The 26,238-nt window shown below is 45.2% G+C and overlaps 1 protein-coding gene across 5 annotated transcripts in view; it reads left to right on the forward strand.

Moving 5' to 3' along the window:
• EPB41L1 (erythrocyte membrane protein band 4.1 like 1) overlaps positions 1 to 26,238 on the forward strand; it is a 168,552-nt gene that overhangs the window by 96,540 nt on the left and 45,774 nt on the right. For all 5 annotated transcript variants that reach the window (XM_040436502.1, XM_040436498.1, XM_040436500.1 and 2 more), the window contains 6 exons: positions 14,832 to 15,050; positions 17,336 to 17,423; positions 18,982 to 19,134; positions 19,251 to 19,348; positions 20,833 to 21,008; positions 21,928 to 22,067. In XM_040436502.1, coding sequence (XP_040292436.1) covers positions 14,832 to 15,050; positions 17,336 to 17,423; positions 18,982 to 19,134; positions 19,251 to 19,348; positions 20,833 to 21,008; positions 21,928 to 22,067 — 874 coding nt within the window. The remainder of the gene's footprint in view (positions 1 to 14,831; positions 15,051 to 17,335; positions 17,424 to 18,981; positions 19,135 to 19,250; positions 19,349 to 20,832; positions 21,009 to 21,927; positions 22,068 to 26,238) is intronic.

Raw genomic sequence — 26,238 nt, forward strand, 5'->3', positions numbered from 1 at the left:
ATGGGTCCACATCCGTGATGCGGAGTGTCCATGGAACGGCGCCCGTGTATTGCGGATCCGCAAATGCCTTACAGAAATTTCTGCAACAAAATCTGCCATGTATGAAGGCGTCCTTACAGTTTCAACAAAGTGTATGAGAGTTTACTTAGGCCTCTTTCACACGAGCGTGACGGATTAGGTCCGGATGCGTTCAGGGTGCGATCAGGGTAACTCGCACCATTTTGCAAGCAAGTTCAGTCAGTATTGTCTGCGATTGCGTTCAGTTTATTTGCGCGGGTGAAATGCACATTGATGCAGCTATCAGTGAAAACCGCATCGCATCTGCACTTGCTTCCAGATGCAATGCGTTTTTCACTGAAGCCCCATCCACTTCTATGGGGTCAAAATTCAGTGCGGGTGCTATGTGTTCATGTCACGCATTGCACCCGCGCGGAAAACTCGCTCATGTGAAAGGGGCCTTAAACTCATCCACATGCTGCAGAAAAAAATCTGCAGCAGAAATGGAGCTGTGGTGCAGATTTGAAATTCTGGATTTAAACCTTTGCTGAAATCTGCCTCAAAACAGCAGCATTTCCGCAACAAAAAACAGTTTGGTCAATCCTTTTCTGCTGTGGATTTCATGCAGAAAATCTGCACCAGTGATGTGTGAATCCTTAAAGGGAACCTGTCACCGGGATTTTGTGCATAGAGCTGAGGCCATGGGTTGTTAGATGGCCGCTAGCACATCCGCAACACCCAGTCCCCATAGCTCTGTGTGCTTTTATTGTGTAAAAAAACCCTGATTTGATACATATGCAAATTACCCTGAGATGAGTCCTGTACGTGAGATGAGTCAGGGACAGGACTCATCTCAGGTTAATTTGCATATGTATTAAATCGTTTTTTTTACACAATAAAACACACAGAGAGCTATGGGGACTGGGTATTGCGGATGTGCTAGCGGCCATCTAGTAACCCATGTCCTCAGCTCTATACACAAAATTCAAGTGAATGGGTCCGCATCCGTGATGCGGGGTGCACACGGCCGGCGGCCGTAGATTTCCGACCCGCCGTTTGCGGGCCGCAATACGGCCACCCAATGGCCGTGTGCATGAGGCCTTAATCGCATCTTTCATGCGGACACCTAAATCGTCGTTTGGCGGCAGCAGATCGTGCAGTCTAAATAACCGCTGCTGCTGGCAAACAATGATTCTTTATGGGGACAAGTGATGGCATTAGTGATCACTCCTCCCCATACTGTGGAGGAGATCGCTGCATTTAAATGTGGTCTCCTACACTGACATGCAAGGCCTTGCCAGGAAGAAACTATTCCTTCCCGACAATCGCCTGCTAAATTGTCTCATGTAAAGGGACCTTTAGTCCCAAAAGATGCTGGCGATGGATGATAATGTCAGGTGTGAACAAGCTTTTAGTATCCAAATTATTTTAGTTCACAGAATTGTCTTAGGGCTCTTTCACACTTGCGTTGTTGTGTTCCGGCATAGAGTTCCGTCGTCGGGGCTCTATACCGGAAGAATCCTGATCAGGATTATCCCCATGCATTCTGAATGGAGAGAAATCCGTTCAGGATGCATCAGGATGTCTTCAGTTCCGGAACGGAACGTTTTTTGGCCGGAGAAAATACCGCAGCATGCTGCGCTTTTTGCTCCGGCCAAAAATCCTGAACACTTGCCGCAAGGCCGGCCCGGAATTAATGCCCATTGAAAGGCATTAATCCGGATCCGGCCTTAAGCTAAACGTTGTTTCGGCGCATTACCGGATCCGGCGTTTAGCTTTTTCTGAATGGTTACCATGGCTGCCAGGACGCTAAAGTCCTGGTTGCCATGGTAAAGTGTAGTGGGGAGCGGGGGAGCAGTATACTTACCGTCCGTGCGGCTCCCGGGGCGCTTCAGAGTGACGTCAGGGCGCCCCACGCGTATGGATGACGTGTCACATGGATCACGTCATCCATGCGCATGGGGCGCTCTGACGTCATTCTGGAGCGCCCCGGGAGCCGCACGGACGGTAAGTATACTGCTCCCCCGCTCCCCACTACTACTATGGCAACCAGGACTTTAATAGCGTCCTGGCTGCCATAGTAACACTGAACGCATTTTGAAGACGCTTTCAGTTCACTTGCGGTGTTACGGATCCGGCGGGCACTTCCGGCAAATGGAGTGCACGACGGATCCGGACAACGCAAGTGTGAAAGAGGCTTAACCATGTATCAAATTAAAGGGGCTGTGCAATAATGTTCAAACCCCCCCCCCCCCCCATATGGCTGAATCTGTAGAGGGAAGCTTACTTACCTGCATTTGACATCGCTTGCAGCCAATCATTGGCTACGGCGGTGTCTGGGTCCCCTTGCGTCATGTAACCGTTTGTGATGATGTAAGGGGGGCCGGTCACCGGGGCGGCCAGTGATTGGCTGCAGCCATATTAAACCAGATAGGGAGACAGTGCCGGGAATTCCCCCCCCCCCCCCCTCCCCATTCTTGTGCATCCCCTTTAAAGAGGTTATCCAACCCCTATAATGACTACCCCAATGCCTGGGCCCCTTGTCTACATTATACTTACCTGCTTTCCGACACCCACCTTGCTCCAGATCCCTGCATGGCTGGCGCTGCATCTCCCCATCGCTTGGATCAAAACATTTGGCGATGGGGAGAGCAGTCAATAGCAGGCCACAACGGGGACGAGCCTCCCTAGCAGTGATCCAGAGAAAAGTGGGTGCCAGGGAGCAGGTAAGTATAATGTATACGAGAGGCCTGGGCATTGGGTGGGGGTCGTCATAGGGGTTGGATAACCCCTTTAAGGGTACATTCACAAGTCAGTATTTTGAGGTGGATCTCAGCTGTGAATCCCATGCTGAAATCCATATTCCGAAATACGGAAATTTCTACACTGATTTTATTCATCCCTGGAAATAAATGAAGTGTCTCTTATTTTGTGTGTGAGGATTAGCCACAGGGCGAATCACAGCACATCCGCAGCAGAAATCTGAGGGTCAGCCTTGGATTTCTGCTGCAGGAAATACACATTGGATGTGAATCTGTTGTGTGAACATATGGCATTGATATTAATGATGATAACAGCTGTCATAGGCTTTCCTCCTGTGCTGTGTACGGTATCTTAAGTGGTTGAAAATGAATGACCTACAAATCAAAGAGTGATTCTGAGATGACGTAGGCTAATGAATTCCTCATTTAGATGCATGAGTCCTATTTCGCCGTTAGACAGCCTATCCGATGGAAAGTCGGTTGCTTAGCAACACCAGGGATTCCTCATTTATGGACTACGCTAAACACCTGTAGTGTCTAGGAGCCTTTAAGCTCCAGAATACAATAATACAAAGCGCGGTTTATATATTTAGAGGTCTACCAGTTACAGATTTTAAGCATTCAAGTAAGTACTAAAAGCCCTACTGAGCGTCAGCTGCAATAACATGGATCTCAGTGCATAATCATCACATAAGCCTTCCTACAAATACTACTGAACTAGCAGAACGTCTATTAATCTAATTCCTATGTCGGGAAGTACAGTCCCTGTCAGGATGAGTAATGGCCGTATGGATGTAACATACATTACATAGGTAAGGGTAGGTTCACACTTGCATTACACGGATCCGGCAGAGAACAGCCTGCAGGAGCTGACTGGATCCTGCCATTCACTGCAGGACCCTATTGACTATCATGGGACCCAATGGGGATCTGGACGATTTCCGGCATGAGTGCTGGGTTTCGGACGGAAAATAAAACGTTGCATACAATGGTTTTAGCCCGGCCGCAACCCCACACTAAGTAAATAAATGAAAGCAAATAAAGAAGAAAACTAGGACATGCTGCGTATTTCAAATACTGACAGAAATGAAACACGCGTGTGAATAGCCCTATTCATTTACATTAGCTGCGTATTTTGGTACACAAAATACGCGCCATATACAGATTGCAAATACGCTCGTGTGAAAGAGGCCTTTTCTGGAAGGAATGGCAGCATAAACCCAGATATGTTGTTGCAAAAACATACTTTTTTTTAGGCATTTTTTTTATTGCATCCAAAACACAGCACCCTATCATATGGAAATTAATGGCAGCACCCTATCATATGGAAATTAAAACTATAAGGGTACCTGCACAAATTTCCAAATCACCCACATTGCACCAAAATCTACAATATCTAACAGCGGCGTTTAGCGCAGATTTCCCCAGATCTCCCACTTCATTCGAAAAGGGTGAAATCCACAGCTAAAACCGCAAACTTTGCTGGTACTGTACTACACTGCGGTTTTTCCGCACGGGAATCACGCGTATTCTGCTACATGTGCAGGTAACCTAATCTCTCCATCTAATAGGCCCTTAAAGGGTTGTCTCACTTCAGCAAATGGCATTTATCATGTAGACAAAGTTAATACAAGGCACTTACTAATGTATTGTGATTGTCCATATTGCCTCCTTTGCTGGCTGGATTCATTTTTCCATCGTATTATGTATTGCTTGTTTCCAGAGGTCACGACCATCCTGCAATCCAGCAGCAGTGGTCGTGCTTGTACACTTGCACAGAGAGGCTGGCATTTTTTCCTATAGTATGCAAGCACGACCACCACTGCTGGATTGCAGGATGGTCGTGACCGCTGGAAATATGATTAAAAAAAATGAATCCAGCCAGCAAAGGAAGCAATATGGATAACAACAATACATTAGTAAGTGCCTTGTATTAACTTTGTCTACATGATAAATGCCATTTGCTGGAGTGAGACAACCCCTTTAAGGCCTCATGCACACGGCCGTTGTTTTGGTCCGCATCAGAGACGCAGTTTTGGCGGCTCAGATGCGGACCCATTCACTTCAATGGGGCCGCAAAAGATGCGGACATCACTTTGTGTGCTGTCCGCATCCGTTGCTCCGTTCCGTGGGCCGCAAAAAAAAATATAACCTGTCCTATTCTTGTCCACGTTTTGTGGACAAGAATAGGCAGTTATATTAAAGGTTGTCCGTGCCGTTCCGCAAATTGCAGAACGCACACGGACGCCATCCGTGTTTTGCGGACTGCAAAACACACAACGGTCGAAGGCATGTAGCCTAAGTATGTATAAAAAACCTACATACTGAATGTAGCATCAGTCGGCATTGAAGCTTATAATCGGGGTGTTATACTTTACTGTGCTGGTATTTAATCATAGAATTGAGTGAATGTGCTGTGATTGTGTATTTGACAGCGTGTATGACTGTTGCTTGGAGACACGAATGACCACGCGCGCTCTCGCTTGATTTTGCCTCCGACACATCCAGTTCTGTGAGCTGAATTCACTTTGCATCTAGCTGAGAATATCACAGTGCTCCGAAGTTATGTGATTATATTCTGTATTACTGCAAAATGCCTGTCTATGCCTGTTAGTAGGAAAAAACTATTTTATCTCAAATTGGTAGTAAAAGCACACTGATGTACTAATCCTGTCTAAGAGGAACCTGCACACAATGCAGATTACGCACGTTTTTTTGTGCGGATTTTCATGTAGGTCTATGAGATTAGACACTTTGCTTTTTTTATCCATATAGAAACTGACCTGCTGTGCAGATTTAGAAATCTATAGCATGTCGCTTTTTTGCGCTATTTTTTGTGTGGATATCAACTTTAGCTATGCATGGGTGAGATCTGCAGCAAATCCACATCAAACACGGTTTTTGGTGCGTATTTGGTGCAGAAATGCACAGAAATCAGCCTGGACAATTCATGAGGAATTTCCGCCCGCACCCATGTGCAGGTGCTCTGAGAGAGTATGTTCACACAGCAAAATCAGTGGCAGAGAAATCTGTAGCAGATTACCAGTGATGGCCAGTTCGCAGTGTTCGCCGACGAACACATGCGATCTGCCATCTTTATTCCCAAGCCCCAAGCCCTTCATCGGGCTGTTTTCGGAACTGCCTGCTCCCGGTGACCACATGTGTTTTAGAGCGGCGCAGGCACAGGTAAGGACTTACCTCTGCATCGCCGGGCTTGGGAATAAAGATGGCAGATCGCATGTGTTCGTCGGCGAACACTGCGAACTGGCCATCACTGCAGATTACTAGCTGAAAACGGGTTGTTTTGGTGGCTAATTTCTAATTTGGAGGAGGTTTTAGATAAGTTTTTACAAGAGTATATTGGTTGAGTGTATTTGGTTGAGATTTCTCAGCTTCCCCATTGACCTCCATGAAATCCTCAATCAAATCTGCTTCCAAGAAGTAACATTATCACTTCTCAAGAGTTTTTTTTTAAATCAGCTATTGAAAAACCTCTACCATTTTACCACTGTGTGCACAAGGTGGAGTTTTTAGCATTAAAGTCAATGGGGAAACTGTTGGTGGAGTTTTGAATGTGGATTTAGCAGCTGAAAATACCCATTTTCTGCTGCTGAATCAGTGGCATATTAGTGGCGTGTGAACATGCCCTGAGAAAGGGACGTACATAAAAATCAATAGCAAGAATCTAAATTGGGCCTCCATGTCCAGATGTGCCAGATCCAGCACTACCGTGATTTTTGCTGTTGTGCTCCTATGACAGAGCAGAACAGTGAACATCACTAGCGCACAGCCTAATATACACTGCTGCAGAACATCATAACAGTGATATGAGGACTACAAATTTCATCATGACCAGTTTAGGCCTGTTTCACACTGCTGACAGTAGTTCCAGTAAGCTGTTTCAGCAGAGTACGGCCTTCCCGAGCTCTCTGGGTACAATGGGGCTAGCGGGCACTCCAATAGCATCAAGCAATCCCAGAGCCAAAGAGCTCCGGCAGGTTGTTCCGTTCCCTGCTGGAACTACTGCAGGCAGTGTGAAACAGGTGAAAATTTGTGGGCAATACGTGGAAGGGTAAAAGAGGCGAGAATCCCCAATATTACCAGCTCCCAACATGCCCACACTGTTATTGTAGGGCATCAGTGAAGATTACATGGAGGGGAATACAGTAGGACAAAACTACAACTCCCATTATTAGAATGTTATGGGCAATCCCAGGATACCACTCACCTCTCCTCCAGACACACAATGAAGTTCCTCACCATGTAGTTGAACTACATTTTCCTCTCCACTGCGGAGCTTCAGCTCCCTGCCCTGGTCACATGATGATGCCATCATCACAGATCCTCCAGCTGTAAAACTACAGACTCTGTATGGCTGCCCTGATTACATGCTGATGACATCATCACAGGTCCTTCTGCACAGCTAGCTAGGTTTTCAGGGCTTGCTATGTAAGTTTAATTGGGGGCGGGGATTTCCTGCAGGGTACACTGTCAACCTATCAATAACTAGACCTATCACAAGGGCACACCCAAAAATAGAAATAAATCTACAAGAAGCGATGGTGCAAATACCCAAAGCAGAAACAGCCATAGAGTATAAACCTTAATTTCTATTTATTAATTGCAATTAAAAATACATATATGGAAGTTTAAAAATTGGAGGAATCCACACAACAGTAGGGAAAGAAATTCATGTGAGGGACACACTCAATGCAGATTAGGGCTGCAGTAAATGATTATTTTAGAAATCGAGTATTCTATTGATTATTTTTTACAATTAATCGAGTAATCTAATCGAGTAATCTAATAAGAAAAAATGAATTAATTAAATCTTCAGAAACCTACACACCATTAACGGCCAGCAACTTATTAACACCCTACAACTAGCTCTTACCCCAATCACTTCCCTCCCCTGTCAAGACTTGGCTGCCAATCATTACAACCAGACCCTCAAAACCACCCTAGATGAAGTTGCTCCAATATCAATCCGACCCTCTTGACACAGAACACGGCAACCCTGGCACACACCTGAAACACGTTTTCTACAGCCCTGCTCCAGATGTGCAGAAAGCTTATGGAGAAAATCACGAATACCAGCAAACTTCCTCTATTATAAATGTATGCTCAAAACATACAATTCGGCTCTCAACATTGCCAAACAAAAGTACTTCACCTCTCTCATCTCCTCACTCTCAAATAACCCAAAACGACTCTCTGACACTTTTTATTTCCTTCTAAGCCCTAAAGTTCCAGAACCTGTCACTGACCTCTGCGCTGATGGCATGGCCAATATTGGCAGTATCCGGCAGGAAATAATCTCCCAGTTCCCAAATAATTTCAATCCCTCTCCCTCCAATTCCTCCACATGCTCTCTCTCCTCTTTTGACCCTATAACAGAGGAAGAAGTCTCCAGGCTTCGCTCTTCTTCTCGACCCACGACCTGTAGCAGTGATCCTATTCCATCACACCTCCTCCAGTCCCTCTCCCCGGCTGTCATCACTCACCTAACTGCAATTTTTAATCTCTCTCTCTCTCTTCTGGTATCTTTCAAACACTCTATTATAACCCCACTACTAAAGAAACCATCTCTTGACCCGACCTGTGCTGCTAACTACAGACCTGTTTCTAACCTCCCCTTCATCTCTAAACTCCTTGAACGTCTTGTCTACTCTCGCTTAATAAGCTATCTCTCGGCAAACTCTCCTCTTGACCCCTTACAATCTGCCTTTCGCCCTCTTCACGCTATAAAAACTGCCCTTACTAAAGTGTCTAACGATCTCCTAACAGCAAAAAGAAATGGTGACTATTCGCTATTGATTCTGCTGGATCTCTCTGCAGCGTTTGATACCGTAGACCATAAACTGCTCCTCACCATGCTCCACTCAATTGGCCTTAAGGAGATTGCTCTCTCTTGGTTCTCTTCCTATATCTCTGGCCGCTCCTTTAGTGTATCATTCTTCTTCTCCTCTTCCTCTTGATGTCGGCGTTCCTCAGGGCTCAGTACTAGGTCCTCTACTCTTCTCCCTCTATACAGCCCCCATCGGACAGACTATCAGTAGATTTGGCTTTAGATACCATCTCTATGCTGACGACACCCAACTATACACTTCATCCCCTGACATCACCCCTGCTTTACTCCAAAACACCAGTAATTGTCTGGCACCTGTCTCTAACATCATGTCCTCTCTGTATCTAAAATTGAACCTCTCAAAAACTGAACTTCTTGTCTTTCCCCCATCTACTAACTCACCTAAACTTGATATTTCAATTTCGGTCTGCAGCATTATCATAACTCCTGTGCAACATGCCTGCTGTCTTGGGGCCACATTTGACTCTGATCTTTCCTTTGTTCCCTATATTCAATCACTTACACGCTCTTGTCGTCTGCACCTCAAGAATATCGCCAGAATCCGCCCTTTTCTTGTGGTGGAAACGGCAAAAACTCTTGTTGTTGCCTTGATTCATTCTCGTCTTGACTACTGCAACGCATTACTAATCGGTCTCCCTCTCACTAAACTCTCCCCCTTTCAGTCTGTTCTAAATGCTGCAGCCAGGCTCATCTATCCATCCAGCCACTACACTGATGCTACTAGTCTGTGCCAGTCACTTCACTGGTTGCCTATCTACCACAGAATACAGTTCAAATTTCTCACCCTCACCCACAAAGCTCTCCACAGTGCTGCACCTTCAGATATATCTCCTCCCTCATCTCCATCTACCACCCTACTCGTGCTCTCCGTTCTGTTAGAGATTAATAACTTCCATAATTCGTACCTCTCACACCCGTCTTCAAGACTTTTCTCGAGCTGCACCGACTCTCTGGAATACTCTGCCCCGGAATACTAGGTCAGTTCACAACTTCTCCACCTTCAAACATGCCTTAAAAACACATCTTTTCAGGCAGACTTATCAAGCTACCTAAAATGACTTTTCCCAGACTAAACCTTTCCCCCACCTCCCCCTCCGGCCTAAGCTCGATCCTCTAGTAGTCCCAAACCCAAAGCAGATCGGCCGGCACCACTCCTGTCAGTTCAATAATGGCTCAAATCCTACTTATCACAATCAACTACCTTATGTGTCACCCCCAATTCCTCATAGATTGTAAGCTCTTGCGAGCAGGGCCCTGACTCCTAGTGTTTGCGTTGCATATTAATTAGCCAGTTACTTTTGTTTTGTACATAAACCCTATGAATTTGTAAAGCGCTGCGGAATATGGTGGCGCTATATAAATACATTTTATTATTATGATTATTAATTAATAGACTGTTTTACATAGTAACATAACATAGTACATAAGGCCGAAAAAAGACATTTGTCCATCATCGAGTGGCCTGTCATCCTGCAAGTTAATCCAGAGGAAGGCAAAAAAAAACTGAGGTAGAAGCCAATTTTCCTCACTTTTTTTCCTCTATAAAAACTCATCAGACCCGCTGCCATCAGTCTCCAGCACCCTTTGTTCCCCCCTGTGCGATCAGCCCAAGTGGATCAGTTCCATCAGCTCGGTTCCCCCCAGTGCCATCAGCTCTGTTCCCCCCAGTTCCTTCAGCTCTTCCCCACCCTAGTGCCATCAGCTGCTCCGTCAGTGCCATCAGCTGCTCCCTCAGGGCCACCAGCTGCCACCCCAGTGCCACCAGCTGCCACCCCAGTGCCAACAGCTGCCCACTCAATGCCATCAGGCTGCTACCCAGTGTCATCAGCTTCTCTCCCAGTGCCACCAGCTTGCCCCCCAGTGCCACCAGCTTGCCCCCCCCAGTGCCACCAACTTCCCCCCAGTGCCTCCAGCTTGCCCCCCCAGTGCCACCATCTCCCCCTCCTAGCCATGTCCCCAGCAACAGTACTTAACTTTCCTGTAGGGGCGCCGCTCCACAGCTTCTCCATCTTCTTCTCTGTGCGCTGCACTGTCGTCCTGATGTCACACAGCATCGGGTCATATGACCTGAAGAAGTGACAGAAAAGTGCAACACGGTGCGGGCCGTCAGGTAACGACGGAGCGGTAAGTAATAGCAAGCGCTTCACTCCTGCTCCGGGGTCACATGACACAAACGAATCCTGGCAATCCAGGCCACATAAGATGGCTTAGTAGCAAGAAAAGAGCATAAGGTAAGTCGGCATGAGAAACGCTCAATCATCTAACGCGTTTTGCCAAAAGCTTTGTCAGGGGAATCTCTATTGGCTGTTTCTGCTTTGGGTATTTGCACCATTGCATCTTGTACATTTTGTACATTTTTACATTGCTGCATCGGGCCATGTAAAGGGCCTCTAGCCTAGACCTTTGGCACTCCAGCTGTTGTGAAACTACAACTCCCATGCATGCACACTTGATAGACTGTTCTTGTAACTCCCGCAGAAGTGAAAGAAGGATTCTGGGAGCTGTAGTTTCAGGAGAGCTGGAGTCCGTAGGTTGCTGATCTCTGGCCTAGACCATCTAAAGATAAGCAAAATTTACCAAACTACCTTTTGCTGGGTGATAGGTGTATTTCTGTCTCTACCTAGTTAGATATAATTTTTAATTTACTTTAATATTGCAGTTAAAGACATAGCCAACGACAGCGTTAAGCTGTATACTTCTTTACTACTTCTTTTATGGGCGTGCATAATGCATCCAGATAATCTGTTATATTTGAAGTGTTTGCTTGGTAATACTCTAAACCATAGATGGCAAGAGGAACTAAATCCGCAACAGGAAGAATTTTGGGAAAAGGCAATACAGTCAAAAAACAGGGTATCAAAAAATGTCTCCCATAGAATGACTCAATTTAACATACACTCACCTAAAGAATTATTAGGAACACCATACTAATACGGTGTTGGAGCCCCTTTTGCCTTCAGAACTGCCTTAATTCTACGTGGCATTGATTCAACAAGGTGCTGATAGCATTCTTTAGAAATATTGGCCCATATTGATAGGATAGCATCTTGCAGTTGATGGAGATTTGAGGGATGCACATCCAGGGCACGAAGCTCCCGTTCCACCGCATCCCAAAGATGCTCTATTGGGTTGAGATCTGGTGACTGTGGGGGCCATTTTAGTACAGTGAACTCATCGTCATGTTCAAGAAACCAATTTGAAATGATTCGAGCTTTGTGACATGGTGCATTATCCTGCTGGAAGTAGCCATCAGAGGATGGATACATGTTCTCATTCTGTTTACGCCAAATTCGGACTCTACCATTTGAATGTCTCAACAGAAATCGAGACTCATCAGACCAGGCAACATTTTTCCAGTCTTCAACAGTCCAATTTTGGTGAGCTCGTGCAAATTGTAGCCTGTTTTTCATATTTGTAGTGGAGATGAGTGGTACCCGGTGGGGTCTTCTGCTGTTGTAGCCCATCCGCCTCAAGGTTGTGCGTGTTGTGGCTTCACAAATGCTTTGCTGCATACCTCGGTTGTAACGAGTGGTTATTTCAGTCAACGTTGCTCTTCTATCAGCTTGAATCAGTCGGCCCATTCTCCTCTGACCTCTAGCATCCACAAGGCATTTTTGCCCACAGGACTGCCGCATACTGGATGTTTTTCCCTTTTCACACCATTCTTTGTAAACCCTAGAAATGGTTGTGCGTGAAAATCGCAGTAACTGAGCAGATTGTGAAATACTCAGACCGGCCCGTCTGGCACCAACAACCATGCCACGCTCAAAATTGCTTAAATCACCTTTCTTTCCCATTCTGACATTCAGTTTGGAGTTCAGGAGATTGTCTTGACCAAGACCACCCCCCTAAATGCATTGAAGCAACTGCCATGTGATTGGTTGACTAGATAATTGCATTAATGAGAAATAGAACAGGTGTTCCTAATAATTCTTTAGGTGAGTGTATATTGTCTATATTATTCCCCTAAGATTTTAATGAAATATTATAAAACTAAACAATTTAGCTGTAAAAAATGTGGGGAGGAAGGGGTAGATGACGTCCATATATTATAGACATGCATAAAGATCCAGGAATTCTGGGGGAAGGTAAATGAAAAAATAGAGAAATAACATTTATTTAAAATCCCTCCCTGCCTAAAGGTATGTATCTTGGAGGTGATGGAGAAAATTTATACTGTTAAAGGATGAGAAATAGCATCTAAACGACTATTTTACACAAGGAAATGTATTGTGGCACACTGGGGAGATAGGGTGGTAGTCACAATTAGGGAGTGGGAGAATTTTACTAAATTATCGCTTGCCAGAGAGGAATTTCATTTAGTGTCAATTAGGAAAAAAGATACGCTTTAATCCATAGCAGGAGGGGGGTGCATAAGGTGCAAACACAGCATAAGCACCTTATGCACCCCCCTCCTGCTATGGATTAAAGCGTACCTTTCTACAAACCGGTGAGTGCCGCTCGTTTTGTTTTTCTTCTTTGAAGATTTTTTTGCATATTCACTGCTGCCACAGGCTGAGCACCACCGTAAGGCATCACTCCTCGGTATCGCATCCAGATAAACTTTAGGTTTGGTGTAGTGCCACTGAGTTACTTTTTCTATATTTTTGATAGGAAAAAAGATAATTTCTTAAAAAGTGGCAGAAGTGGCTGGAATAGAGCGTTGGTTGGGGGGGGGGGGGTAAGGAGGGGAGTGGCAGCGCAACTGTTGTTTTTTTTGTTGTTGTTGTCATCTCACCCAGGAGTGGACTAAGCATCAGGGCGGGTTGGAGGGATATGGCAATATGCGCCCGATATCGGGAAAAATACAAAAAAAAGGAAAAGGGGAAAAATTATGTTTGAATACTTGTATGTATGAATAATAATTTAATAAAAGACTAATATATTAATAAAAAAATAAAAAATTATGCCCAAAAAAAAGTGTTTGCTTAGCATATAAAATTATGTACTCTTTTTTTTTTTTTTTTTTTATAAAAAAGATCACCATGCCATCAGGATCTATAAACTACAGAACCTAATCAAGAGTAAGGTGACTTTAAGGGGTTGTCCCATTGTAGCAACATATCCCCTATTTACAGAATAGGGGATAAGTATTTGATCGACGGAGGTCCGACCGCCAGGGCTCCCTTTTTGCTCTCCATTCAATTCTATAGGACTCTATAGAGAAAGCCGAGTACAAGCGCTTGGCGATCTCGCGAAGCTGCATAGAGTTGAAGGTATCAGCAAAGTGCATATGTATCCGCCAGCGAACATGGGCCCCTAATTGAGTGATCAAGAGGGACCCCAGCAGTCAGACTCTGGCAGATACTCTTGATATGGGATAAGTTGTCGTAATGGGACAACCCCTTTATGTTGCTCATACACATTAGTACAAAGATAGTCTGTCCTGCTGATTTTGGCAGAACTAGCTGACTGTCTTATGTGTATGGGGCCCTCTCTTCTCTCCACCATCAGATGCAGCCAGGGAAAAGATGGATGTTACATTTTAAAATGCCCTATTCTTTGTTCTCATCAGAGATAAGTTACTGCCAGAGGTGTCTGGCAGCAGCTTACTCCCCTCTACCCATTGAAAACACATGCACACTTAGCTTAGGTAAATATGCATATGTATAGGGCAGGCGACAGCAACCTCCAGCATGCCAGCTGTTGTGAACCTACAACTCCCAGCATGCTGCATTCACTTCTGTGAGAGTTCTGAGAATGGCTAAGCAAGTGTGCATGCTGGGAGCCGTAGTTTCACCACAGCTGGCGTGCCAGAGGTTGCTCACCCGATCTTCAGACTTCTTGATAATTCAGCCACTCTGCCCAACAATGAGCAGTCCTAGCGATGGTTGATGCATCTTTGATTACGGTACAACCGCTGGAAAAATAATCCACTGGTCAGTAATTAAGAGAGGTTGCAGTTACTACTGAAATAGTGCTCTTGAATTATCTCTTACCTGCAATGTGAGTGGTCATTACTGCAACTGGAATACTCCTTGTGTGGTTCTTTGCAGGTACACGTCCACATGTGCACTGCGTGTATGGCGGTTGGCTGTGTGTCTGTGTTAACTATTTATTTAGTTTAATTCCGCAAATTCTGCATTCAAATGTAGTATTATCAAAAGGGACATTTCTAGTTGAAGAAATAAGACTTTTTATTATTCAGCAATGTCCACCCTCACATTTTCTACACTGGCTTATTGTCATCATCTTTGTGGCAGGTATTATCTGTGCCTCCAGTTACGTGCTGACATCATCAGTGGGCGTCTACCCTGTTCCTTTGTCACTCATGCCCTGTTGGGGTCTTATACGGTACAAGCTGAGCTTGGTGACTATGACCCTGAAGAAAATCATGGGAATTATGTGAGTGAACTTCGTTTTTCCCCTAATCAGACAAGAGAGCTGGAAGAACGAGTGATGGAGCTGCACAAAACCTACAGGTAACAGCACTAAGACGAGGCTCTATGGATGACTATGTGAAGAGTATATTCTCCTTTCCCTGTTTATACATGAAGTAGATATAATCTATGTTGCAAGTTAAGTAACTTGATTTGTCTTGTATTGTTCCCTAAGCTGGCCATACAAATTAGATTAAAGGGGTTTTCTGACTTTTTTTTTTATACCGATGACCTATCTGGATAAGTCATCTGTATCTGATTGGTGGGGGTCCAATACCAAAGAACCCCATCGATCAGCTGTTTCTCGAGGGCCATCGACGGCACATTCTTCGTTCACGTGACCTAGGCGGAGCTCAGTCCCATTCAAGTGAATAGGGCTGAGCTACCATACCAAACACAGCTCATATACAATGTATGGCACTGTGCTTGGTAAGCTCCGCTCACAGGAGCTCCACGGTCTCCTCAAACAGCTGATTGGCAGGCATCCCAGGTGTCGGATACTGATGACCTACCCAAAGGAAGCTTGTTGACAGACAGATCCCAAGCAGCTATGCCTCTATTCATACTTCATTTTTACCTATCTTTGGAGGTAGACCCATACATCCACCTGAAGGCTGCAACATATAACACCGTATGTGCTCATTGACCGTTACTGTACAAGACATATACCATGCTGTAAGCCTTTTTTGCTGTATGCCTCGGTATAGCAAAATAACAGCAGACTACGAACCAGCCCAACGTATGGCAACAGGACACTCTTAACATGCCTCTGTTGCATGGGGCCCACTAAATATGTACGCCATATGTGCCAGGAGCCCTCCCAGAATATACAAATCTAATTTGAGCCTCCTATAAAGCTCTGTGACGCAAAGCATTCTGGGACTGTTCGTTTTCCCCATAACATACTGTGAACAGTAAATGTTGAGAAGGTTCAGCTCTGAGGCCTCCATAATTATGAATGCAGGTCTGGACAAGCAGTAAATAAAGACTAATACAAGATCCGTGAGGCAAGGGATTTGCAAAGTTACTCAACTTTGTATACCAGGGATGGTCAACCTGCGGCCATCCAGCTGTTGTAAAACTACGATTCCCACCATTCCCTGCTGTAGGCTGACAGCTGAAGGCAGTGTGGGCATGCTGGGGGTTGTAGTTTTGCAACAGCAGGAGAGCTGGTTGGCCATCCCTGTTGTATACTTATTGAATCTTTATGTAAATTAGAAAATAATCCTTGGGGGTGAACATTTGCTCTAAACAATATATTGGCGCCACTTGCAACAGTATCTTTATATAAGGCAGATGTTAGTCACCATGATGAGTAATGGTACTTTCTATACGGGCGTCACAGGAGTATAGAGAGGAAACGTGTTTGCTGCGGAAAGCTAGGCTCCCCAGTGCTGGAAAGAGGGTAGCAAAGTGACAGTTTAGTCATACCATGCCAAGTGAGACTCATACGGAAGACCTGAGGCTCCTCCAGAAACAATCAGCCTTCTCTACCTAGTAGTGAGGTTGGAGGCCCAGTACCTTCCTTTCGCAGATGTTTGATATGATGGGGGAACACAGCTTCTCATTGTCCTATGTCACGGCTATGAATTGTCTGGGATTACCTCCATGGAAAAACTAGTTTTCTAAAAACTGTATCTGATGCCACCTTGTAATCAGGGGCGTAGCTAAAGGCTCATGGGTAGAGATGAGCGAACTTCTGTTTTAAGTTCGGCGTCTAAAGTTCGGTTTCCGGTTAGCGGAGGATCCCGATATGGATTCCGAATTCCGTTGTGGTCCGTGGTAGTGGAATCAATAATCGGCCATTATTGATTCCACTACCACGGACCACAACGGAATTCGGAATCCATATCGGGATCCTCCGCTAACCGGAAGCCGAACTTTAGACGCCGAACTTAAAACAGAAGTTCGCTCATCTCTACTCATGGGCCCTGGTGCAAAAGTTCAGCTTGGGCCCCCCTTCCCTCGTTGTGGCTAAGGGCAGGAGTGCACATAGCCTTCCTGCTGCCTGAAGCAAAAATTGAAACGACACCGCCCCCACCATGCCAGATTCTTGACCTAACCCCTTCCCTCCAGCCAGAGTTGTAGCATGCACCTTCTATAATACCGGTGTCTTCTTATGCAGCACAAGGGTCTTTGGGCCCCCTCAGGCTCCTGGGCTCGGTAGCGACTGCTACCTCTGCACCCCCTATAGCTACGCCCCTGCTTTTAATCATAGCTTCTATTATAACCTATGTGTCCTGTATTACTGTCACAGATATGTTCTGTATATATGTAACATACTGTCCCTTTACATATAATTTACATGTTTGTATATGTTTAACCAGAGGAATGACTCCAGCTGAGGCCGAGATTCACTTTCTAGAAAATGCCAAGAAGCTGTCAATGTATGGAGTAGATCTGCATCACGCCAAGGTAATGGGATGTAGAGATCCGCTTGGTACTGAGGGATCATTTACAGGATGCATCACATGAACAGTATTGTCCAGGGCTCTACTGCCACTTCTTTTACAGAGTAAGGGCTCATGCACACGAACGTATATTCTTTCCGTGTTCATTCAGTCTTTTTTGCGGACTGTATACAGAACCTTCATTTCAATGGGTCCGCAAAAAAAACGGAAGTTAGGGCTCATGCACACGACCGTATGCTCTCCCGCACACATGAGTCCCGCGGGTGGCCAGTCCAAAACCCTTTCTGCTTGTCCAGTTCTGCCTCCGGATCCTGTTCTGCCAATCCGAGGGCAGCAGGAAGTGTCTCGGACTACCAAAAGCACAGTGTGTGTGTATCAGGTAGTCTAAAAAGACGTGAGGCTACCTTGGATGACAGAAGAGTAGCCTGAGAATTGGTGGATCTGTATAACTGAAAAGATGAAAAGGAGGGCACCATGTTAGTGTTCTGTTTGCTTCCCAGTCAACGTGAATGTTTGTTTGTTTTTTTCCCCATAAACCGGAGGAAGGAACTGTTTTAATGGCAATTCCTCCGATATTGTGTTATTATTGGTATCCATTGTTGCCGTATGGCAGCATTTCATTTGATGCCCTGTGAGCTGATCAGCAGACTTAAAGAGAACCTTTCACCGCTCCTGATGCCTATTTTAATATCTTTATGCATTCCCCATGTAATTACAATACTGGAGCATCTATTCTTATGTCTGTATGTTGTGCCATTCCTTTATTATTCCTGCTAGAAGTTATGAATGAATTGCTATTAGCCTTCACTAAGGGTACAGAGGGGAGGTAACAAGTTGGGGGTGGTGTACCTGCACAGTCTGAAAATGGCAGCACTGATTGGATGGAGTGAGACTGTGCAGGTTACCTCCCCTCTGTACCCTTACTGCAGACTGCTACCAATTCATTCATAACTTCTAGCAGGAATAATAAAGGAATGGAACATCATACAGACATAAGAATAGATGCTCCAGAATTGTTAGTACATGGGGAATGCATGAAGCTATTAAAACAGGCATCAGGAGTGGTGAAAGGTCCTCTTTAAAGGTACAATTTTTGAGTTGCCAAGGCGCTGACAAAGACACCGCATTTGAATTCTAATACGCACAACGGAGAGGACTCCTGTGCATGCGCCCATAATGAAGATGACCCCAGGACTAGTCCTCTCTATGCATGGCACGGACACTTTGAAGGCACCAAGGGGGAGAATAGCAGTGACTAGAAAGATAAAAATTACAAATTTATATTATCCATGCTTTACTTTATTTTATGGAGGGGGGGGGGGGGGGCGGCGGGTAAAAATCACTTTAAGGCTTGTCAGTGCTGAAGTTAAGAAGACAGCTGTGGGTCCCTATATGCAGTCATCCTTCTACAACACACCATCCTAAATGTACAGAAGCAGATATTCTTGCCCCATTATGTACAGGATGTCAATTTGATTAGAATCCCAAACATTTCATACAATCTGCCCACCAGCAGGACCACCTGTCTATATGACATATTTCTTTTTTCATTTGCTCTCCAGGACTCTGAAGGTATAGATATAATGCTGGGAGTTTGTGCTAATGGGCTCCTGATCTACAGAGACAGGTTGCGAATAAACCGGTTTGCCTGGCCCAAAATCTTAAAGATTTCATACAAAAGAAGCAACTTTTACATTAAGATCCGACCAGGGGAGGTGAGTGGCGTGAAAAGAGCCATGGAGAGAATGTTTTCAATGGGATGCCATATCTATAGGTTCCATATAAAGGTTTTCTGCTTCATTTGGAGTAATATCCATATCATCTCTTGTAGTATGAGCAGTTTGAAAGTACCATTGGATTCAAACTACCGAATCACAGAGCTGCTAAGCGTCTTTGGAAGGTCTGCATAGAACATCACACATTTTTCAGGTGAGTAGTGAAATTTCCATCATGGAGTGGAGGACTGTGGTCAAGAGACTGCGCTACCTTTTAGTATTACAAAGTATATTACATTCATCAAGCTGGTTCTGTTCACATTTAGGTTTCCACTTGTGAGAGATAGGCGTTTAGCGCAGCAGACCCCAATGACTTTAATGGGATCCTTCAGATTTCCATTTTCTTTTACTATATAGAATAGAGTAGCAAACTATATGATTACACCCATCCAATGAATCGGACACAGTGGGTGCTAAGGGTGCATTCACACAAGCGTAATTCTGGGTCCCATCCTGCAATTTTGCGGAACGGGTGCGGACCCATTCATTTCAATTGGGCAGCAAAAGATGCGGACAGCACAGTGTGTGTTGTCCGCATCCATAGTTCCGTTCCGCGGCCCCACAAGAAAGATACAGCATGTCCTATTCTTGTCCGCAATCGCAAACAAGAATAGGCATTTTCCATATATCCCCATCTTCACCTCTCCGGCCCCCCTGATATGACATTTCATGCTCCGATGCTCTCCTTTGCCCTGTGCTGGATCACGCAGGGAAAAGGCATTTTTTGGAGATCCGGTGACGTACGAGCTCTCCATGGGGACTGCTAGGCGGAAGCTTCAGCCTAGCAGTGAGCCCGGTGACGTCACCAGTAATAATCGGCGGGCTATAGCACTGCGTTAGCCCTTAAAATGGCTAGGGCAGCGCTAAAGCCCGCCCATCAGAGCCGGTGACGTCACCATCAACACTACTGGGCCTAAGCTTCCGCCTAACAGTGTAAAAAATATAAACAAAAAAGCCCTTGCCCTGTGCGATACAGCACAGGGCAAGGGAGAGCATCAGAGCATGAAAGGCTACGATACTCATATCAGGGAAGCCGGAAGGGTGAAGATTAGGATATGTTCGCCTCTGATCCTGGACAACTTTAAAGATTAGACCCTCCACAGATGACAAAGTGATGGCATATCCTAGTGATATAACAATTTGTGGAAGGAGTCAGTATTTGGAACATCAGTGTGTTCCTTGCTATACGGGAATAGATACATGTGTGAAGTGTAGAACATTTTGCAATACTGAATGCACAAAGCTTTGAACCGGACAGAGACGAACAGACCAACATCTACCAAAATCTGACTTTCATAGACACTAGTTCTCTGTTAAGAACACCATTTGTACTATAAAAAATGAAATGAAATGAATGCGGCTTAGAGCATTTATATGCAGGTGACATCCTGTTCATGGTCAGGGCAAGAGGGTTGACATATCTCATAGCGACACGCTGACAGGCGAGTTAATATGCAGATGATGATGGCACTGCAGTGACAGTGCCATGTGTAGGGTCACAGTAGGCTGGAGAAGAATGACAATGTTGTCTGTTAGGAGGCCCCTTCTATAATAACACAGCAGGCGGAAAATATTTTTTTATAATCACTAAGCCGTGTGAAGAAAAGAAACATTAAAATCTTTCTTTCCACATTTCAGGCTGGTTTCCCCAGAGCCTGCCCCTAAGGGTTTCCTAGTGATGGGCTCTAAATTCAGATACAGTGGACGCACACAGGCACAGACTCAGCAAGCAAGCGCCTTGATAGATAGACCTGCCCCTAACTTTAAGCGCTCCGCCAGCAAACGCTACACGCTGTCCGAGAGTCACGAAGAAGGTACGTATAGATACAGAGCCTTGTGGAGAACGATCATGAAAAGGTTCATGTATGAAGACTGAATGTAATGAAAAGGTCCTAGACGGTCAGGGTCAGACTGAGATTCCTTGGGCCCACCAGAAGAAATTATTTTCGGGACCCAAACCCCAAATCAATAAAGTCTAATAGATTTGGATTCAAAGAAATAGACAGGTTTTGGCCTCAAAGGCAACTCCAAATGTTTTTTCTTGTCCTGGACCTTTGGGGCCCACTATGGGATCAGAGCCTGGGCCCACTGGAGGATCTTCTGGTAGTCTGGTGGGCCAGTCTGACGCTGTAGTAGGTAATTAGGAATTAGACCCCCAAACTGCCACCCACCTGTTATCCAGGACAGTAAAAGATTGCAATGATGCCCATCTATATTGTGGCCAATTACATATAACATAGAAAAAGTACAATGAAATCAGTAAAGAGTCATGGGGTGGAGTCCTCCTAAAAGTCACACTGGCTGGTCCCCCTCCTGGCTTGATTGACAGCCCACATTCATTATCACAAGCTAAATCCAGTGGCATGCAGCGCAAGCGCAGTGAAGCGGGGTGTTGCCTCGGCTTTATCTGTGCATCGTACATGTACCAGATGCCACCAGAGCTGGCTTGTGGTGATGTACTCAGGCTGTGAGAGGTCAATCAAGCCAGGAAGGGGAACTGATAGCATGACTCTTCAGAGGAACAGTTCCACCCCCATGACTCCTTACATAGAGGGCAGATATTAAAGCACTTTTACTACCTTATGCAGAATCATCATCTTTGACCTATAACCATCCTGGATTACAGGTTGGTGCCATTTGGGGGCCTAAATCCTCAGTCTCCGGGATTTCTTTTAATGTTTTATTTATTTTGCCTCCTGTTATTCACATACATCAACCCATTGCTGTCTTCAGGATTTTCAAAACAGGATGCAGTCAATGAAAACCATGAGTCCACACCAGAGAAAAACCACGAACCATCTGATCATCGGGGAGAGGAAGAAGAAGAGGAGGAGGAGGAAGTAACAACTCCAACCAAAATCAAGGAGCTAAAGGTGAGCTGAAGGTGGTTAGGAACATATAAGCCAGCCTTTAGAGCAGGGATGCCCAACCTGCGGCCCTCCAGCTGTTGCAAAACTACAACTCCCAGTATGCCTGGACAGCCTACAGCTATTAGGGCATGCTGGGAGTTGTAGTTTTACAACAGCTGGAGGGCTGCAGGTTGAGCATCCCTGCTTTAGAGGAGTCGTTACTTATCAATAGAAATATTAAAACTTTTTACCTCTGTATGGAAGGGTGACTTTTTAAAGGGAGTCTGTCACCTAATCTGAGCCTTTTAGACCGCTCAGATCAGGTTATAGACTCCTTTGCCCTCATTGCAATAGTACCTTTATTTGTTCTGTTCCTCGCAGAGAACTTTAAGAAAAGACTTTTTAGACTTATGCTAATGAGGTTCGGCAAGTTCCCAGGGGTGGCGTTACTGCAGCAAGTGCCCAGGCCCCTCGGCGATGTGCCCAGAAAACCACACCTCTTTCAGCCCTCTGGCCCACCCTTGTTTCCGTCCAACTACCTGTTCCTCTGCCCATAATGGGCACAGCAGTGCGCAGGTTCAGGATAAGTGTGGAGCGGTGCAGGCGCGAGATCTGGGAGGGAGAGGAGGAGGTAATAATAGGAAACCAGGGCGGGCCAGAGGGCTGAAAAAGGTGTGGTTTTCTGGGCACATCGCCGAGGGGCCTGGGCACTTGCTGCAGTCCGGTTTTTAGGAATATATTGAATCATACGACAATCAACTTCCATGTGATGTTTGAAAAACAAAATATCTAGAGTACAGAGATGGGGGAACGCAATGGCTGCTGTTAAAGGGATTTTACCTGTCTGGACAAACCGTCCTCTAAATGAGGATCCACTGGCAAGTAGCTGATCACCATTAAAGAGCTCAAACTCCCTGCAATAATCTGTTATCGTGACTGCACAGTTTTCCTGCAGGAGAAATGTGTTAGTACATGGTTCCCTTTTGAATGAATGGGCAACCACATTATAAATTGCCCTCCAGAGAGGCCACCGATCTTCGCAGGAGATCTCAGTTTGTCTGGCTTTGAGTCCTCTTAGGTCCTCTTCTATGACATCAAATATGCCCCAATAGGACAGATGAACAGGCATTGTCCTAATCAGTAAAAGTCCCGGCTTAAAGAGGACCTGTCCCCTCTCCTGACATGTCTGTGTTAGTAACTACTTGCATTCCACATGTAATAACAATTCTGGAGCATCTATACTTATGACTCAATGCTGTGCCATTCCTGTATTATTCCTGCTAGAAGTTTACAAATAAATTGCAAGCAGTGTTCAGTAAATGTACTGCTGGGTGTTAGCGGGTGTGTCTGACCAGTGTCGGACTGGAGTGCCTAGGGCCCACCAGTAAATTTTATTTTTGGGGGCCCACCATACATTCAAATATTACCTGCTCACACAGCAGCAAGATGCTACCAGATCAGAAGGCAGGTCCTGGGGAGAAGAGGACACTGGCAGCTTTCCTCTATACCTAGAAGTCATCTCAGCTCTGATCGTGTCTATAATAATAAACTGGGGAGTTTCTTTAATAATCTATCACGTTTTGTATATGAACATAGGCTGGTTGAGGTGCTGTACACTGAATATATGTATGTAGTGCAGTAAGTCTATGTGCCACTTGTGCAGGGGGTGGGAGACTAGGGTCCCACATTGCTCAGGAGCCCACCGGGGATTCACATGTACCTGTGTCTGACTGTCCAATTGGTGCTACCGGTGTCAGACTGTGCAGGGACATACCCCCAACTGGTAACACCCAACTGTACCTTTACTGCAAGCTGCCAAAAATTCATTCATAACTTCTAGCAGGAATAATTACATGGGAGATGAAAGTAGTTACATGTCTGGAGAGGTGACAGGTCATCTTTAAGAGTACATTCAGATATAACAGACTGTTTATTGCATCTTGGCTATTTTGTTACATGTTTATTAAATGCTGTGTTGCTAGTCATCCTAGTTTTGTCTCATTTTAGTCACATTATTTCCTCATCAGGTCAATAGGTTAAATCTAGTCAAAAATGAATACAAAATTATGACACGTACCAAAGAGATAAAAATGTGTGTACTTAACCATTGGATTTGTAGCAGTGTTATGCTCTTTCTGCTGCAACACCACCTTTAAATATACACAACCCAAATATCACCTAGGTGTTGCTTAGTAACAAATACTTACATTGTCTATTGTTTGGTAGCTGAAAACGACTTGTTAAAGGGCATCTGTCAGCAGATTTGTGCCTATGAAACTGGATGACCTTTAACATGTGCGCTTGGCAGCTGAAAGCATCTGTGTTGGTCCCATGTTCACATTTGGCTGCATTGCTGAGAAAAATGATGTTATAACATAAGCAAATGAGCCTCTAGGAGCAACGGGGGCGTTGCCATTACACCTAGAAGCTCTGCTCTCTGCAACTGCCACATCCTCTGCACTTTGATTGACAGGGCGTGATGCCATTTTCACTGCCTGGTCCTGTCAAAGTGCAGAGGATGCAGCAGTTGCAGAGAGAGCAGAGCCTCTAGGTGTAATGGCAAAAAAACGACATAGGACCAACACAGATGTCTTCAGCTGCCAAGTGCACATGTAACAGGTCAGCCAGTTTCATAGGGACAAATCTGCTGACAGATGCCCTTTAATTGGGTGTCTGTAAGAAAAGTAAAATTTGCTAATTTGTACTTCATATAAATTTAAGCCTTCTAGCTTTACCAGCTTTCAGGTTTTTCATATTGATCATCAAATCGTACTTACAAATTGTATCATGTATTGCCTCTTTAAACCAACTCTCTGGTTCAAGAAAAAAAGAAAAATCACATTAAAAGAGATTTTCCCAAAGATCAATATTGATGACCTATCCTCAGAAAAGTTGGAGGGGTTGTCTGGGCTTTTTCTATTAATTACCTATCCTCAGGATAGATCATTGATATCAGATCGGCTAGGGTCCAACACCCGGCACCCCAGCCGATCAGCTGTTTGAGGAGACAGCGCGCGCTTCTCCTCTCTTTCTTCCTGTTCAGTGCTGCAGTCCCATAGACATACAGCGGTGAGCAGGAAGAGAGAAGGCACGTGCACCGTCTTCCCAAACCGCTGGTCGGCGGGGTTGCCGGGTGTTGGACCCCCGCTGATCTGATATTGATGATTTATCCTGAGGACAGGTCATCAATATTAAAAGCCCAGACAACCTCTTTCATCCATGTCTGGTCGGTGGGGGTCTGACTACAGGCATCCTCGTGGATCAGCTGTTTGAAGAGGCCATGGTGCTCCATTGAGCACCGCTGCCTCTTCCTAGGCCAATGACATTACGTTCACTGGTCACATGGCCTATTTTTCAGCCCAGACACATTGAAGTAAATGGGGCCTTGGACAACAATATACAATGTACAGCTCTGTGCTTGGTATGCTGTATAGAAGCTGCAGCGATCACTGGAGCTCCGCTGTCTGTACGAACAGTTGACCCGCAAGAGTCCCAGGAGTCGGATCTGCACCAATAAGATACTGATGGCCTATTCTGAAAATAGGCCATCAATATAGTACTCCTGGAACATCCTTTAACTGGGGAGAGAACAATACACTTACATGGTGTCCTTCTTTTCATCTTCAGATCTACCAGTTTCCAGGCTACTTTTCTGTTATCCAAGATGGCCGTGTCTCGGTAGTGCAAGACTCTTCCTGCTAGTCCAGCCCTGCTCTTGGATTGGCCAGCACTGCTCACATGAGCAGTGCTGACCAATCCGAGGGAAACAGGAAGTGTCTTGGACCACCAAATGCACAGTGTGCACCAGGTAGTCTGAGAAGCTGTGCGGCGGCCATCTTGGATGTTAAAAGAGGAGCTCGGGAACTGGTGGATCTGCAGCTGACAAGATGAAAAGGAGGTCACCAGATAAGTGTTCTATTTGTTGCCCAGTTAATGTGATTTTTTTTCTTGAACCAGAAGGTCGCTTTAATACTTGGATTAAACACCGACTTTTATAGCATGACAGCTTTGATTTCTACTGTTGCCTCGACTTGCGACAACTTCATCAGTAATGGTTACACAACTTGTGTGCAAGTCTTGCTTGATATTTTTTGTGGTGTCTTACTGTCTTTTTTTTTCTCATTTTCTGGTTCCAATAGTATTTGTTAAATGCCGCATGCTGTGTTTTTTCCCCATAGGCTTCTCTGTAGGAGTT

The sequence above is a fragment of the Bufo bufo genome, chromosome 6 (assembly GCF_905171765.1).
Source record: "Bufo bufo chromosome 6, aBufBuf1.1, whole genome shotgun sequence".
NCBI classification, from domain to species: Eukaryota; Metazoa; Chordata; class Amphibia; order Anura; family Bufonidae; genus Bufo; species Bufo bufo.